Source organism: Anthonomus grandis, chromosome 10, assembly GCF_022605725.1.
Source record: "Anthonomus grandis grandis chromosome 10, icAntGran1.3, whole genome shotgun sequence".
Taxonomy (NCBI): Eukaryota; Metazoa; Arthropoda; class Insecta; order Coleoptera; family Curculionidae; genus Anthonomus; species Anthonomus grandis.
The window spans coordinates 17596936-17615270 of NC_065555.1; the positions used below are offsets into that span (position 1 = coordinate 17596936).

Sequence of the window (18335 nt, forward strand, 5' to 3'; positions counted from 1 at the left end):
AGACAAATATTTTCTTTGAAATAGTTGAAAAGGCTTGGAAAGAAGTGAACAATGACTATATTATGAAATTAATTGAGTCCATGGCAAGACGATGTGCAGATGTTATAAAGGAGAAGGGGTACTACACGAAATATTGAATTGATTTTAATTTAGTTGGGTTATATTTTTTTTAGAATCAAAACTATTTTTTGTTGCTATATTTTTGAATAATAAAGTTGCATAAAACAATTTGGTGTTTTATTTATGTTTTATATATGATACAAAAAATATGATAATATGAAAATATAAACAGGTTCTAACTATTCTTGTAAATAATATATAAACCTTACTTATAAAATAGATACTAAAAGATATATAACAGGAAAGTTCAATGTTGCTATCTTTTTGCACAATACTGTACATATGTGGCATTTAAAAAATATAGTTGATGTCAAAACCAAAACGTCGGATTTTAAATTTAATAAAATTCTCATGTTTCATAAGGTGGGAAAAAAAGATTTTGCAAAATTAAGTGTAATTTTGGAAGCATTTGCACATTTGCAATAATAATAATAATATCACGGGTAATTTTATAATATTTCAAAAAGTTGCATCAAACACACAGATGCAACATTTTTCAAATTTATAAGACGCGGAATTATATCCATAGCCTTACGATATTAATAACCGCATTGGTCGTATGACATTTTTTAATCGAGCCAGTTGTGACGTCAGTTTACCGAAACCCTGCATGTAATTTACCCTGCTGACGATAAAATTATCACTTGTCAAAGATTGTTATTGTTTGTATTCGGACCCTATAAAAATTTATTTAGGAAATATAACAATTAACTCGATAAAAAGCCAAGGATTTGACAAGGTAATGTGTAAGTCTCTATTAATAACCCACAAAAGGTTTTATAAATTCATGTAATATTATGAAAAATAAGCCACTTTTAACTTTCCCGGTTAAATTCAATATTCGATCTCTCTCCGACGCGTCAGATCGATATAGTGTTATCCTTGTTAATCTATTGATAGCGTCGGCAGGGCAACCAACGGCAAGGAAAAAAAACAAAAACTGTTCATTACCAGATTGTTCAGCACTCCAACGTATTAATGTTTCCCTTTGAAAATTATCACTTTTTCTAATATTTTTTCTAAATTTCCACCGCGTAAAGTGGCAGAAAATCGTGAATAATTCCACCTTTCGGCCGGGCGTTGATTGGCAGATCCCGCCATGTTTTAGTATGTGTTTTTGACGCGGCAGCACTTTCGCCATGCACCGAACGCTTGTGGACATTTTCTCGAATTTCTTCTCATAAGGTAAATTATTCCCATTATTTTTGTTAAAATTAGTGATAACATATCGAACCGCATTTTTTCTCTAGCGAACATGTATTTTTCGACGTTAGAATTTCTTTGACTTTTATCACGCATCCTTTTTCTTTACGTCGCTGTCTAATCGGCCATCTTTCTTGACAGCGAGGCCATTCCGATTCTTGCGTAGGTCAAAAGACGAGGAGCCTCGTTTCGTAAAAACCTCTTTTTGGCGCTAAAATATAAAAATCAAAAAAAATCTGAATGTTTGTTTTTGTTTTCCAACTGATAGGACAATACAACATGTGCATTTTAGGCTACAATAAATCCTGCGTACTATGGAAGATGTCTCAAAAGATTCTGGGCACAGGCCTAGCGTTTCTATGCCTTCATTAGATGCCGTCGATGATTTCCCGGCACAAACCGCCACTACCGAAGAAAATAAAATTTCCCCGTTTGTTAATACCGATTCGTTTATATCCACGGCTTCTACGGAAACTTTGGAATCTGCAGGAGCGTCCATAGACAGTTTTTCTGAGGAAAATACCATTACTGCTGTTGACATCTCTGCTGATAATTCACAATCACCGGAGGCATTTTCTGCTGAGAGTTTGATTGAACAAAACTCACAGGCTGCCTCAGTACCAAGTGAACAACAAAATTTTGAACAAGATATTAGTGGCCAACCTTTGTTAGAGAGTGCCCCAACTGGTGAGATAATTGATCCTAAAATAACAGGAGAGGCTCCTCCTGAGGCCTTGGATGAAGCTGAATCTGATGTGTTGAGGCCTGAAGGTCTCGATGAATCACAGGTAACAGTTTGTTTATTTATTTATTTTTTTTTTGGATTTCATAAATTCCAGACAGGTGGTCTTATTGTGCAAATTTTGTTATGGTTTCTTCCAAGCAATCAAATCAAAAATTCTTTATTGTACAAAAAGTTCAACACTTATTTACAAAGCCGAAAAAAAAGTATTTATTTATTTACAAACTCTACAGGCAGGCATATGTCCATTTACAGAACAGTATAATTTTACAAAATATCTTGATGCAAATACATAACAGTTAGCATAGAAAAAATAAATTACAGTAGAAGAAGTAGTCCATTCCTGCAGTGCAGTTAATAGGTCAATGGGTAACTAAAGATACTTTGGTCATGCTCCTCTAAATTTATTTAAAAAATATTTATCTGACATGTTTCAGACATATAATCTATTCTCTCATTTTCTAGAAAACTGTTGTCAATCAATTTTCTATAGCGCAAATAATGTTGTGTTAGCCAGAGTGGATAAGGCGATTGATCTGGGAATTACTTATGATGCAAAATTAAGTGTCGCCAAGAATGTAGCAAAAATAGTTTCTAACTTTGTGAAATTGTTGGGTTTTATTTATCGAAACTGTCAGCATTTTGAAAATATGAATACTTTCAAACTACTTTTTTTCTCTTACATACACTCAAAAATAGAATACAGATCTCTAATTTGGTAACCAATTTATAACTACCTGATAGATGATATTGAACACATTCAGCGCAAGTTTATGAAGTATCTCTGGTTTAGAGAGGAAGGTGTCTTTCCAGCCAGAGGTTTGGATAGTCAATTATACTTAAATAAATTTAATATTATTCCCTTAGCAAAAAGAAGAGAATTCTTTTCATAAAATTCTCATAGGTATAACCTTATTCATAATAAGATTGACTGTCCGACCCTTTTGGCTGGATTAAATTTTCGGGTACTAAGATTAAACTCTAGGCATTTTAGATTATTTTATGTAAATCCCGCTAGGACTAATATTTTGCTTAAATGCCCTATTAATATAATGTCTCAGAATTATATTAATAATAATTTACATGAACTGTTCAATATTTTTGTTGACAGTTTAAGGCCCATTATAGAAAGTATAAAGTAAATAGGTGATGCAGAGTCTTTTTAGTATGTATATAGATAGTCTTTTTAAGTACATAGAATGTAAAGCATTTTGATTTTTCATTTTTATACATATTTTAGTATTTTTTTTTTTTAATTCTCTCCTGTAATTGGGTAACAAACCTGTTGGAAATAAATGCCTCTTTTTTTATATAACATGTCCATCATCAGGGATAACAAATTAAGGGGTTCCATCAATACATCTTACAGATCTAGTGCCTCAGACAATGTTAAAAGGTTAAAAAGAATTAAGATACATGAGAATGGGACCAAATATGGATTTACAAAAACTTTAAAATTACATTATTATCACAATATAATAATTGTCTTGTAAACAAGAATTGAGAACTGAGAACTTTTGTAAATCCATGTTTGGTTCTATTGTCATGTATCTTAATTCATTTTAACCTCTTAACCTTGTCTGAGGCACTAGATCTGTCAGATGTATTATAATAATAATAATTTCTTTATTGCTTTCAAGATCTAATTAAAATAGACAATAGCAACGTCACAAAACAAACAAAATTAAAATTTGATAACATTTACACAGTACATACTGCTAATAAAAATAGTAAGAACAAAAAGATAATGTTGGACATAATAATGGGTGCATTACCTTACCACTTGTATCTCAAGTATGATACATTATGAAGATAAATAAATTAGTAAACAAACCCTTAATATTAATCATAATACACATTTAAAATTGTAAATCGAAACTATAGATACACTTGCCCAACAGATACCCTGCAGTGTCTTTCCTAAACTTCATGATATTTTTTTCTTGCCTTAGGGCGAGAGGTAATCTATTACATGTTTTAATAGCAGCAAAGGCAGGAGATCTTTGAAAAAAGGCAGAGTGATGAGTTGGGACACTCAGTTCAGCTCTCCCCTTGTCACAATAGACATACCCTCAGCATAATGATCTTCATTAGTTTGAAAAAGATGCAGGTGTTTCTTTGCAAAAATAGCTAACATAAGAATGTACAGAGCTGGAACAGTGAGTAGACCAACCTTAGTAAAATAAGTCCTACAAGACGTTTGTGGTGTGAGTCTGAGCATGCATCTTATGATGCGTTTTTGTGCTATGAAGACTGATACGGCGTCAGTTGAAGATTCCCAAAACATCACACTATAAGTGATTAGAGATTGGACCGATGCATAGTAAAGTTGCTTCTGACAATTTAGGGAAAGCTCTTCTCGTAGACGCCTTATTAACGCGCAGAAACTATTTAGTTTGTTGCTAAGAGTGTCTATGTGTGGGACCCATGTGAGACAGGAGTCAATTTGTATACCAAGGAATTTTAAGGAAACTACCTCTCGAAGAGCCTTTTTTTCAAACGTTACTAGTAGGGAATTTTGAGGTAAAGTTTTGGAGAATGTCAGTAGCCTGGTTTTATCAGCATTTAGCTTCAAAGCATGATTGTCACACCACTCCTGTATCCTCTCTACCACCTGAGAAGCTCTGACAGATAGTTCTTCAATCAGATGTTCTGACAAGATTATGGAGGTGTCGTCAGCATATTGGTTGATAAAACACCCTGGAAAACACTCACTGAGACCATTTAGATATAATATGAATAGTACTGGGCCTAGAATTGAACCCTGAGGCACTCCCTGTACCACCAAGGATGACGCTGAGTAAACATATGTACCATTACGAGAGCCAAACTGTTTGTTCCCTCTGATCTAAATAAGAGGCTATAAGTCTGGCACAGTTTCCCCTCAGTCCATAATTTTCAAGGATTGACAGCAGTAGACCATGAATGATTGTGTTGAATGCTTTCGATAAATTGAAATAGAGTCCGGCAACTTTTTCTTTTTTGTCAACATTTTTAATCACAAAGGATATAAGCTTGAAAACTGCCAACTGGGTTGAATGATTGGGCCTAAAACCAGACTGGCTATCTGAAAGAATAGTTTGCCTTTTTAAAAAATTCATAATACGGACCACATTGATAACCACATTGATAAGTTATAACATTGCATTACGCGCATTCTTACGCTCCGCGAATTTGCTTTATTTTACATGATTAGAAAGAGGTAGACTTCAGATTCTTACATATCTTCTGCTTCTTGGCATTGTCTTTGCAATATTCTGATCTGGTACTGTTAGTGATTGGTGGTTCGTGAGTAATTGTGATTTTCAGTGGAAACAATAGAAATTCTCAGATAACAATACGTTTTTTTTTGTCGTCTATGAGAATCAATACCTGAACATTCTTGGTATTTATTTTGCCGCTCTGCTTAAGCCAACGAGTTTGAAGAATTGGATTTGTTGATTTTTAATAATAATTTCCAAGTCACTGTGTTTTCGGATTTGGAGTTTTTGGGAGCCTGTTAAATTGCTATTTTGATCTATATCATGGTGTGGTGCAAGTCTAACAGATAGAGAGGTAAAATATAAGATTGTTTGCGACTTCTGTAATGTTGTGCATTGCTTATCATGTTCAAAATTTACTACATCAGAGGCTCAGGTCACTCAAATGAAGACTAGAGTCATGTGTTTTGTGTGTTCTGTGTGCAAACCCAGCTTACGGATAACAGCTCCCCAACAAATGCTGCTATTTTTCTGGAAGCTCAAATGAAATCCTTTCAAAACACAATCACCAACCAAATTTCTTGTGGTTTTCATGATGCTAATATTGCATTCCAGGAGGGACTTATGAGATTGGTCGAGAAAGGAATCGGAGGAAAGGGCGTTTCCGCCTCAAACAGCGATTCTGAATTGTTAAAACTACTACAAGCAAAAAATGAAGCGCTAGAGGCCAGGTTGACAACACTGGAAGAGGATTTAAACATGCTCAAGGATCTTATTTCATCAAAGTCATCCTGCCCCCCAACTAATAACTTCTCTAACATCTTTGTCTCCGGACAATACTGTGTCTTTGCCGATAGAAACAGAAACAGTAGCCCATACCTACGCAAAAAGGGTTGATCCAATCAGATCAAGGCCTAGTAGCTCTTCAATGGCTGGCGCCAATTCTGAAGCAAAATCGCAGAATAGGTCGACACCACAATCAATCCATCGAACTAACCCTGGCAGACAAACAGTCATCATTGGGACTTTTTCTGAAGCTTCTTCACTATCTGCAGCTGATAGACGTCAGTGGTTGTATTTGGGCAGATGCAATCCGGACACTACTGAGCAGCAGATTCTAAAATATCTTGAGAAGCAACTAAACATCTCAGATGTTAAATGTGCCATATTGGATAAGAATGAGGATGTTGTATCCTTTAGGATAGGGGTAAAAGAGTCCCTACTGAAGGGACTACTTGACCCGAACCTCTGGCCAGCCGGTATAGCGGTCAAGGAATTTCGTCCCAGGCGCACTCAGGGCCGAGGGGCGAATTTTCAATTAGACCCAACACTGTCTCAGCGCCCACAGTAGATGATGTATCGTTCTTTTATCAGAACGTGAGGGGCTTAAAAACTAAACTAAAGGGATTTCTCTGTGCTGCCCAAGCAGAAGACTACCACATTCTTGCCCTAACTGAAACTTGGCTGGATCCTACAGTCAACGACGGTGAATTCCTTAGCTCCAACTACTGTGTGTATAGAACGGACCGCAACACTAGTAACAGTTCAAAAAGTAGAGGCGGGGGTGTGCTCCTAGCAGTGAGCAACACCCTAAAATCCCATCGTTTGCCAACTGCTGACAATTCACTTGAAGAAATCTGGATCTCTGTGCGTCTTGGTGATGGCGAGGATTATTGCATTGGCTGCATTTATGTTCCTCCATCCATGGATCTATCTGTGTATGCAGCGCATTGTGCCTCTGTTACCAAAGCTTGCGAGAGCTTTAATAATGTTCTTATTGTTGGTGACTTTAACCTTTCTAATATTTCATGGTTACCTAGTGATGATCATTATGGCTTAACCCCAAATAATGTTACATCTGATAAAGAAAATCTTTTATGTGACACATTCACTTTTCTAGGTTTAATGCAGCTCAATGCAGTGGTTAATGATCATGGAACAATTCTTGACCTTTGCTTTACAACTTTTCATTCCACTTTAACAACTAAATGTAATGGTTTAGTCGGGTCAGATCCTTACCATCCTACTCTTGAGCTGCAACTACCCAATAGTAAGTCCAATTACCTGGAACTACCTATAACATATTTTTACAACTTTAATCAAGCAGATTTTGTGTCTATAAATAACTACTTTTCTACATACAACTGGATGTCTATAATTGTTAACAATAACTTAAATACCACTGTTGCAAACTTCTATTCTGTTGTTTATGATTGTTTGAATCTGTTTGTGCCAATAAAAAAACACTCTCCCAAGAAACATTATCCACCATGGGTTTCTAGAGAACTAAAAAGTCTAGTTATTCAGAAAAAAATAGCACATAGAAGGTACAGACAGTCAGGATCAAATACTGATTAGTGTTCTGCACTCAGAATGCCGTTCATTATCTAGTAAATGCTACAGATATTACATTGAGAGAGCCGAAAATGCAATAGAGCACGATAGCAAGACCTTTTGGAAATTTGTAAGACTTCAGTCCAATCAAAGCGGTTCTACCGTTCCAGATGAGATGTTCCTTCATGATCTCAGGGCCGATACTGGTATTTCTATTGCAAATCTCTTTGCCACCCACTTTTTATCTGTATTTAACAAGAATACTAACCCTTCTAATGCCTCTGACGGTCTCGATACCTCATGTAAATTTAACCATATCAACCACGTGTTCCTTAGTGCTACTACAATTGAAACAACATTAACTAAACTGGACAGCAGAAAGGGAGCGGGTCCCGATGGAATTCCAAACAGGCTTTTGAAAGAGTGCAGCCATTCCCTTTTTCTTCCACTTTTTCATATTTTCAATTTGCCCCTAACTTCTGGAACTTTTCCAGAGAACTGGAAGCTATCTCATGTATGTCCTATTTATAAATCTGGGAATAAGAGTGACATAACTAACTATCGTCCCATTAGTATCCTCTCTGCAATTCCTAAGCTGTTCGAGCACTGTGTAGAGGTGGTTCTATCTGGCACATTTCAGGAAATAATTGGAGATCAGCAGCATGGATTCACCAGAGGTCGTTCTGTGGATACAAACTTGTTTGTTTTTAGCAACTATATCTTCAAATCTTTTGCCGACGGTAATGAAACACATGCGATATACACGGACTTTAGTAAAGCCTTCGATAAGGTCAACCATAATATTCTTATCTCTCATATTTCAGATCTTGGCATCAGCGGATCTCTTTTACTTTGGATCAAGTCTTATCTGATGGATAGAGAGCAGCGTGTTAAAATTGGTGGTTTTTTGTCCAACCCATTTTTGACAACTTCAGGGGTCCCTCAGGGCTCCCATTTGGGACCATTGTTATTCAGTCTCTTTATCAATCACCTCGGCTCCCTACTGGAGTCTGAGTTTTTGCTCTTCGCTGATGATTTGAAAATTTTTCGGCGGATTTCCTCCTCTCAGGATCAGTTGGTGCTTCAGAGAGATATAAACAGAGTGTTTTCCTGGTGTAAGTCGAATGAAATGTCATTGAATGTTAAGAAATGTGGGTTTATGAGGTTTACTCGTTTAAGGGTCTCCCCTCCTTGTCAATATGTTATTGATGGTATCCCCTTGAAGGAGCTTGACTCAGTCAAGGATTTGGGTGTCTTTCTGGACCCGAGTCTTACTTTCTCCCACCACTTCGAAAATACTGTAAATAGAGCTAATAAACTGCTTGGTTTTATCAAAAGATCTTGCAAAGACTTTACTAATGTGTCGACATTGAAGACACTACATATTTGCCTGGTGAGATCTCTTCTCGAATTCTCCAATATTGTTTGGTCACCTCATTTTCTGATTCACATTGAGAGGCTTGAAAATATCCAGCACAAGTTTATCAGGTTTGCCAGATATACTCTTATGAAGTCAGGCCTGGATCTTACCTGTTCAGAGACCATGTCCTACCTGAGCATAAACTCCTTATCAAGTAGAAGGCAGTTCTTTGATGTTTGCTTTGCGTTTAAGGTTCTGAATGGTATTGTTAGAAGTCCGGAATGTCTGTGCCTTTTCTCTTTGCATGTATCTTCTTACACAACATGAGGTCAGGCGCTTCTCCATATTCCCTTTTGCAGAACATCCTATCTACTAAACAGTCCTATAAATAGAATAGCTTCTGCAGTGAATAGATTTGCAAAAGATCTTGATTTTTTCAGTACATCTTTAAATAAATTTAAGTCGTCAGCTAGGGCAACTATCTTGGGATAGTGCCCTACTCCCACTCTTTGGATTAGGTTTAGCACAGTATTGTTTATTAGTATTATAGTTTTTACTTAAGACTACTGTTAATTATTAATAAGTACTTGAAATGTTATATACGTTGATAAATAAATAAATAAATAAATGACTTACTCAAAGATTTTTGATATTGAAGAAAGGAGAGATATTGGTTGATAGTTTTCTACATCCTGCTCATCACCCTTATTTTTAAAAATTGGAAGAACTTTCGCCTTGTCCAAAACATATTGGATTAATATTTTTTAAATAAATTTAGTGGATTTAAATTAGTTTTAAATAAAGTAAGTGTCTTTAGTTACCCATTAAATTACAGTAGTTATGACTAGACTTTAAAGACTACTGAATCCTATTTAAAAATATATATTGTTCCTTTATTTTGTTATACAACTTACACATGTTAATAATAAGAGAATTTAAACAATAGTTTATACATGCACCAGCCACATACGACACTACAGAATTCATTGGTACATAAAAATTTAACAAAGCTAGCAAATCTGCTTGTGACTCTTTATCACTTTGTATGCTAGGGCACTGTATGCCTTAAGTATTACCACAAGTTTGCCATATTGTGAATTTTTGTTTAGAAAAAGATGTATTTCCTACATTCTGGAAGCTGACGCATGTGCACCCCATTCCTAAAATGAGGTGTCCATCGGAACTCTCTGATCTTTGGCCCATTAGCCTACTGCCTGTGGTGTCTAAAATATTGGAGAAAATCATACATATCAAGAAAGTCATACTCTGACCTATATATTTGTTAATATAGGGCTTTGTTTTGAAAAAAAAATGCGATATGCATATAAAAGATGCTCAATAAAGAAATATTTGTAGCTATATTAGTAAATTACTGATTTTTTTTATACATATTTACAGCGTGATCAAGATTTATAAGAATATGAAAATAGGTAATTTATAAACAGTTGCCAAATTTGATTTTTATAGATACCTATGTAGTACCTTATTGAAATCATTTTATTATGGTAGTGATAGAGGTATAAAAGCAATATCCATTATTACTGGAGATAGTTGTTGGATGGGGTCAGAAATAAAAAAAAAAAAAACAGAAACCAATCATCCCCAGGACACTAAGTATTCCTAGAGTTCTTTAGTTGAAGTTTAAATGTGGGTAATAGGGAACCGAGTAAGGTGGGGCTGCTGTATTAATCAGTAAATAAGTACAAGTGCATGAGTATGGTATATATAAAACTTATTAAGCCATTATTATTATTAGCCAAGTTATTAATCCAAAAATTATGGCTTTATTATTAATGATAACACTTCAAAGTTTGTATTTTTTGTTTCGTATTTTACTTAGAACTTTGAAAGGCCTTTCAATGTTAGGTATTTTAGCTTGTTTTAAAGAGAAGGTTTTTTATGGTAATATATTAAAATTTAGTTTGAAATTACCTCTTACATGCCATATTCCTATGATAGGTACCTATGATTTATAATTTTGTTTGAAGTTTTTTTTAATAGCCAATTATACATTACTTAGGAGATTAAAATATGTAAAACAGAGAATATCAGGTGGATAGACGATAAAGATTGCTAGGCGATGAATAACTAAATGTAAAAAAACCATATAAATAACATATAAACTTTAATTTACAACAATTAAAATCAAAATATATATTACAAAAAAATCCTAAAAAATATGTGTGTTTATTTTAATTGTTGTATAACTGTTTAGGCATTGTTTTGATAAAATCCCATGGGTGACAGACACATCATCATAGTGGCCATAAGAAGTAAATATTCCATAAATATTTTGAGGCAGCTTACTTGCTGAGTACTTTTCAGTAAGACAATTTGAAAATTATTTAAATCATGTGTAACAGTAATATTACTTTGAAATTAAAAATATGGCATCATATTTATCAAATATCTTAATGTTGACTAGCTCAAATGTTTTAAATTTTATAATAACTTTTTTAATATAAACTATACTATGAACTCTATACTATATTAGGATTGGCCAAAATTATATATATATTAATATATCAACAACTTAAAACTAAAATGGTAGAGAAGAAACTAAATCGATCATGATTGGTCTGTCGACTAGCACTTCTTTAGCTAGCTTTGTCATCTCTGCTGGTCATGTACAGCCCAGCCTTCCATTCAACAGATTTTTTTTGTAGTACCATGAAAAAAAATTACTGTTCTGTATACATTTTAATAAATAGTTTTGCATCCAGTCGGCCATTCCAAAACTGTTGGACAGTCTTATCTACGACCAAATTTATTTCTATTGCTCAATCAGCAGCATGGGTTTAGTTCGGGTAGATCTATGATCACTAACTTGTTGATCTATCAGCAGGATCTGTTGGATGCCTTGGAGAGGGGATGTCAGATCAATGTGATTTATACAGACTTCCCCAAGGTTTTTGATAGAGTCGATCACAGAAACTTGCAGGAGAAACTTAGAGTGTTTGGTTTCTCCAATCATATAGTTTCCTGGTTCACAAGCTTTTTGTCAGGCCAGACTCAGCAGGTTAGATTGGGTAGTGCTAGATCCAGCAATATCAATGTATTTTCTGGTGTACCTCAGGGTGGACACTGCTCACCATTGCTCTTTAACATTTTCATTATTGATATAGCTACATGTTTTGAAAATAGTACCTTTTTATTGTTTGCAGATGACCTGAAATTTTATAGAGTAATCCAGACTCCCAAAGACCAAATTTTGTTACAGAATGACCTGAATAGGCTAAATGATTGGTGTGTCAACAATATCTTATTCTTAAACATAAAGAAATGTAATTATATTAGTTTTCACAAAAGAAGTAAAAAAGTTGTAACATCATACAATATAGAGGGAAGCCCTGTTCAGGATTCTGATACAATCAAGGATCTTGGCATTTCTTTTGACGATCATTTAAATTTTAATATACAGATAAATAATATAGTGGTTAGGTCCTCCAGGCACCATCTATAGATTACAACAAGTCAGACCACTTCCTATACCGCCCGTGTTAAAGCAAAATTGACCTTGAATCCCGCTGTTTGCTGCATACGAGCGTTTACCAGGGTTTATCGTAAATATCGATGAAAGCAAATTCTGAGGCGCGCTGATTATTTTTATACGAGGAGTATTCATAAGAAGTATTTTAAGTCATAAAATAAGAACTTTTTTTATAGGACTGGAATAGAATGTGTTTATATGACAGTGTTTCTTAATTATTAACGTTTTTACACATTTTTTATGTTAGCTTCACTTCTTTGCCTTTATGTAGCAATGTTTTTATGTATGTATATAACAAATCTAAGAATTCTATTTAAACTATAACTTCTACTTGTCAGATTGTTTTCAAATTTTGTAGGTGCTTGGCTTTCGATAACAAGGACAGTTTTTAAAATGTTTTTGAGTTTCCCTTTTCTAAAATTGGTGTATCTAGAAGTTTTGAAGCGTTTAATATGGCGGATTCAAAATGGCTGCCTTTTAAGTCAAATATAATATATAAAAAGTGAATTCGAAGAAAACCTTACTTGTTGAATTGTTTAAATTTGCTACATTTTTAGGAGTCTTATCAAAAAATACAAGTTTTTACTTGATATTTGTTGAAATTTTAGAATATTCAAAAAATAAATCTAAAGTTAAAATAAATAAACAATTAAAAAACACATTTAAACGCACTAAAAAATATAAAGTAATTTAAAAACGGTATGGGTTATTTTAATTTTTGAATTAGGTCGTTTTAAAAATACAAAAGCGCAAAAGAATAACAAACAATTATCATAATAAGCGCTTAATAAAGTAGTTTTGTAAATTATATACTTTGTATTCATTTGTGGATATAGTAAATATATATAAAATATGTTAAAATATCAAAATTTACCGGGTCTTAAACGCCGACATTGGTGACCGACAAAAAGAAGTGGGGTGTGTTGGTTTGGGATAATAGGTTTTAAAATCGGCTAAAACTATTCCAGTAACATTAAGGGGAGAAAATAAATAATAAACTATTTTTTAAGATTGTAATGCTTTTATGTAAAACACAAAATACAGAACAAAATATTTAACATATAGGGATGAAATACATACTACTTTATTATTGGGTAATTATATTTATACAAGTAGTATGTAACCAAATTATTGTCTAAAACGCTACAAGCAAAAACTCTCTCGCGAAACGGATGCACACAAGTTAACGTACTTGCGAAAACTAAACCTAGGTTCTACCCAGCCGATGCATGGCGAGGTGAGGTACGGGGGGTGGGGCAATCGATTTCAGGGCCGCTCGAGTGGCCTGACTTGTTGTAATCTATAGACGGTGCTCCAGGGTTCTGGGTTTTGTTCTGTGTAACTGTAGAGAGCTATCAGTCGAGACCTGTAAGAGAGTGTACATATCTTTGGTTTCTTTATTAGAGTATGGCTCAATGATATGGTCCCCCTATTACAAGAACAGCTGTCTGGCCCTTGAAAGGATTCAGAATAAGTTTTTAAGATTTTGTCTATTTAAATTAAATTTGGAAATACCGAACGATCATGTTTATGATGATGCACGGGAAGTGCTGGCTATGACAACATTGAGAGAAAGACATATTCGTGGTGATTTAACCTTTGTATTTAAGCTTCTTAATGGTCTATCTATCTATGGTGTAACTATTGAACTTTGTAATATTTTTTTTGTAATGGGGTTGATCCCGCTTATTAAATAAATAAATAAAATAAATATACTCACAGAGGGTCTGTCCCTCATCATTCCATCTCCGTTTTGAAGTAATTTAGTTAGGTTTTCGGCGCCCTAAAAATGTTATACCGGGTGTCTTAGGAAAGTGGGTCACCCCTATAACTTTTTTAATTTTTAAGTTAAAAAAATGAAATTTGGTACGTCTATCATCATCTACCAATCCTGTACCAAAACCCTTAATAAAACACAAAATACTGAGTCATACACTATCATATTTTAGCTACATACATACCTGCAAAGCTAAAATATAGCCATAACAACAATCCAAATATTTATAACCATTAAATGCTCAAACAAATCTAAACTTATTTTTTATTTGGATAGTACATTTGTAATTCTCTTTTCTTTTCAAGAGTTTTCTTGTTCCATCTCTTTATTTTTGAAATTGTTGAATTGAGTCATAAATGTGGCAAAAGCATTTTCATCTAAAGTGCTACCATAGCTACACAGCTGCTTGCACAATGCAATGCAATCTTAAAATAACCATAAAGTACGTAATAAAGATGCAAATTATATTTTAGGCAAACTACTTCTCTCTTTTCCTCAAATTTCAATATTGAACTATTGACTTTCATTTTTGAACTTTTCTGAATAAAATGGCTTACATCATCCTGATAATTTGTTTGGCTAATGTAAGTTCATCAACAAACAAAACAGTATCCGCTACCTCTTTAGTTGGGGAACCTAACATTTAAATTCTTGTAATTTCTTCTCCATAATTCCATTCATGTAGCCCACAACAAAATCATTATCATTTAGTCCCAGATAAGAATATCCTATAAAAATTAAAGCTTAATGAACCACTAAAATAAAATTGGTCAGAAAATCAGATGTCTTTCATTGATGGATTATATGCATGATCCCTTTCATGATTTACATCATTATTTTAAAGAACAGAAACTCTAATTTGTTATAAGTATTAATTTTAATTTTTATGCATGTACACATACAAATTCTCTGGAAAAAAATGCATAATTTTTCCCTTGGCTATTCCATTTATTAATTTTCAAAGAAGTGGCTACCATATTATTACCATCTTTTTTTTGTCAATGTTATATTTCCTTATCAAATATGCCAGGTCACCTCTTGTTAGCAAGTTTAGCCTTTCTATTGTGTCATTTCGAATGTTTTTAGCATCTTGAATTATTTGTTCATTTGTCACACCTGCAGTCAATTTCTCAACAATGATATTTTCTTCAGCCTACATGTGTTTCAAAAATGTCACATCAATTAATCCTACAAAGGATTAAAATTATGAACTAGTTTAGGAATATATAAATTAATGCAATATTATTACCATTCTTTAAAACCTTAACTAAAATTCATGTTCCTTGAATGCATATGATTCCCCCAGACTTAACACTTCTCATTTTACATGAGCTATTTAATCCTAAAAGCAACAAAATATAGAATTATGTCTGATAACTAAGAGTTTATACAACCTCTGATGTCGCTCCTCTTACAATTGTTAAATTTTTACACATTTTTGTTTAAACTATTAAAATAAGAGAATGTCTGGGGATATCGTTGGTACACATTGGACATATAATATGTTTCTTGTATTCTTATATACATTCTTTTATTCTTATATACTTCTGTATATTGTATTATCAGTGTTGGCATAATTATCGTAAACAGGTACTGCAGCAGCTAAATAAGAAATTATACCAGAAAGAAATCACTGGAAAGTTTACTATAAATTAAAAGTAAAACACATATGTTTGTTTTTGAACTCAAAATTAGCGTAGAACCGAATATTATAGACAACAGAGTCAACACTAACCATTGCTGTGAGCATTCAAATGGTTGCAAAATCGACATAAATAATAATTATCGGTAATTAAATCATTTAGGAAGCAAAGCAAATAAATTCTGCAATCTAGGTTAGGGAAAATGAAACAAAATTAATATGCCATTTTTACACAATTTTATGGTATATAAAACCAAGCTTTTTGATCAATGTTTTTGGTCAAAAATGACTCCAAGATCCCTTACACTTCAACATCCATCAACTGCAACTGGATGCTGTTTATACAGTAGTAACAAGCAATTCAACATGCTCAATTCCTGTATAAAAGCTTATAAAGTCACATTTGTTACCATTCAAAGATAAATTGTTATTGTGTGCCCACTCTACAAAGATATCAAGATTTGACTATAAAGATATAACACCTATGATTTTATTATTTTGAAAAGTCATCTGCAAATAGTAGACTTCAATAAACAGGTTAAACAACAAATGCAACAGATGGCCACCCTGAGGTACTACAGATGTTACCCCTATAACTTTTGAACAAAATTCTCCAATTTTGACCATTTGCATTCTACCAGTTGGAAAAAATTTTCAGCCGTCATGTTAAGAGATTTTCCAATTGTTAAGAGAGTCCAGCAGATTTTAAAGCAATTTTTCAAATGAGTTTATTAACTTTATATATCTGTAAGGAAGATTATAGGAGGAACTTCTCTAGAATGAAATATTAAAAATTAAACAGTGACATAGACTTTGATAGGGAATTTGAAATTGATATGTCTAATATAGCAGTTCAGCTTTTGTTATCAGTAGACAATTACTTACCCTGCCAAGAGCTAAACATACAATTTTGTTGATTCCATAATAATTTATATATACAGTGGATCAGGCTATATTGAGATAATACAATTCTAAATCAAGTTGAATGTATCAATCAGACAACAATTACAATATTGTTAATCCATATAAAAAAATAACTAATTTTCTTTTACCATCCTTTGTGATAATGGTCCTTGCAAAAATATAGCCTGCTTCTAAAAAAGTTTTTTTTTAAGGTGGAAGAAGATCCCTCAATTGCAATAGATCAATTTATTAAAAAAATTGCTGATGAACAACTCAGTTCTAAGAGAATCGAGGAGCGCAAGGAGGAAGAGGCACAAGAAGATACCGAATTGATTTTATCAGACAATAAGGGATCCATTGAACAAGAAGAGAATGTTTTAACTCAGAGTAATATATCAGATAATGCATCTCAAAATTGTGAGCCAGTAGATAGTTCTCTACTGGAGGAACCTAGTACTGAGGTAAATATATTTTTTTTAATTTTCTGATTATTTTTAAGAAATTATGCTTTTAGGCTGATCCACTGGATGATTTAATGACTCAAGATAAAGCTGTAAGTAGTGAACCAGCTGCTGAACCCATGGAGGTGGACAGTGAGATTCAGTCTGCTGAAGAACCCAAGACAGACACAAAATTGTCTGAAGTTGATGAGCAGATGAGTGAAGATCATGATAACATGGAGGTGAGTTACTTAACATTAATTACTTAATAATAACTAATTATATCATATTGTAGGCTGAATCAATTGAGCAAATCCAAAAAGAAATTATGAAAATGCCTCCTAAAAAAATCACAGCTAATGAAGAACTGTATAAACCGCCTGAAATAGTTAAAGAGGAAGTTAACTCCAATGGAACTCACTCTGAAGAAGAGAACATCGCCCAAATATTCGGAACTGAGGAACCGAAAACGAAAATCCTTAAAGCAGCATTGGAAAATGAGTTTCCTACACCCACCATTGCGGATTCAGCCGATGTGGCTAAAGATCCAAAACTAATTGAGAGTAATAACAGTGAACCTTGAAAGTAAAATACCTTAATAAAAGATTATTTTCTTTTAGAAGCCAAAGATGAATTAAAAAAACTTGATGTGCTGGTTTGTGGAGAATGCCACACCACCTTCTATTACATTGCAGATTTTGCCGAGCATAAGAAAAGCGGCTGCTCTCAGAAGCAAGCGACCAAAGATTGCGAATCGGAAGGGAGATCGCAAGTATGGGGATTTATGTTGTGGAAAGTGAAACAGACAATGGTAAGTTGGAATAATATATGTATTTTCTTGGATGTTGTTAAATAATTCATCTTAGGTCATTTATTGATCATAAGACGAATAAATGTTCGTTGGGTACCAAACGAACTGGAAAAAAAACATATTTTCTCTTTACACCCTCATTCTGGCTTCAAATACGTCAAATATGTCAATCTGGATTTATGAAGGATTTTAGCACAAGTTCATGTCTTGTTAAAATAACTGATGAGATAAGAGGAAGAAAAAAAAACGAATTAATGTGCCTACCAGTGCTGGATTTTAGTAAGGCATTAAGAACATGACCTGCTTTTATCTA

At 33.6% G+C, this 18335-nt stretch overlaps 1 protein-coding gene across 3 annotated transcripts in view; it reads left to right on the forward strand.

Moving 5' to 3' along the window:
- The first annotated feature begins 715 nt into the window (after positions 1-715).
- Positions 716-18335, forward strand: part of LOC126740993 (uncharacterized) — an 88460-nt gene continuing 70840 nt past the window's right edge. For 2 of the 3 annotated variants that reach the window (XM_050447223.1, XM_050447225.1), the window contains exons 1-6: positions 1057-1305; positions 1616-2111; positions 16984-17232; positions 17286-17453; positions 17507-17774; positions 17832-18022. In XM_050447223.1, coding sequence (XP_050303180.1) covers positions 1638-2111; positions 16984-17232; positions 17286-17453; positions 17507-17774; positions 17832-18022 — 1350 coding nt within the window. In that variant the 5' untranslated portion in view covers positions 1057-1305; positions 1616-1637. Of the gene's footprint in view, positions 860-1056; positions 1306-1615; positions 2112-16983; positions 17233-17285; positions 17454-17506; positions 17775-17831; positions 18023-18335 lie in introns of those variants that run through there. The other variant, XM_050447224.1, reaches the window with a different exon arrangement.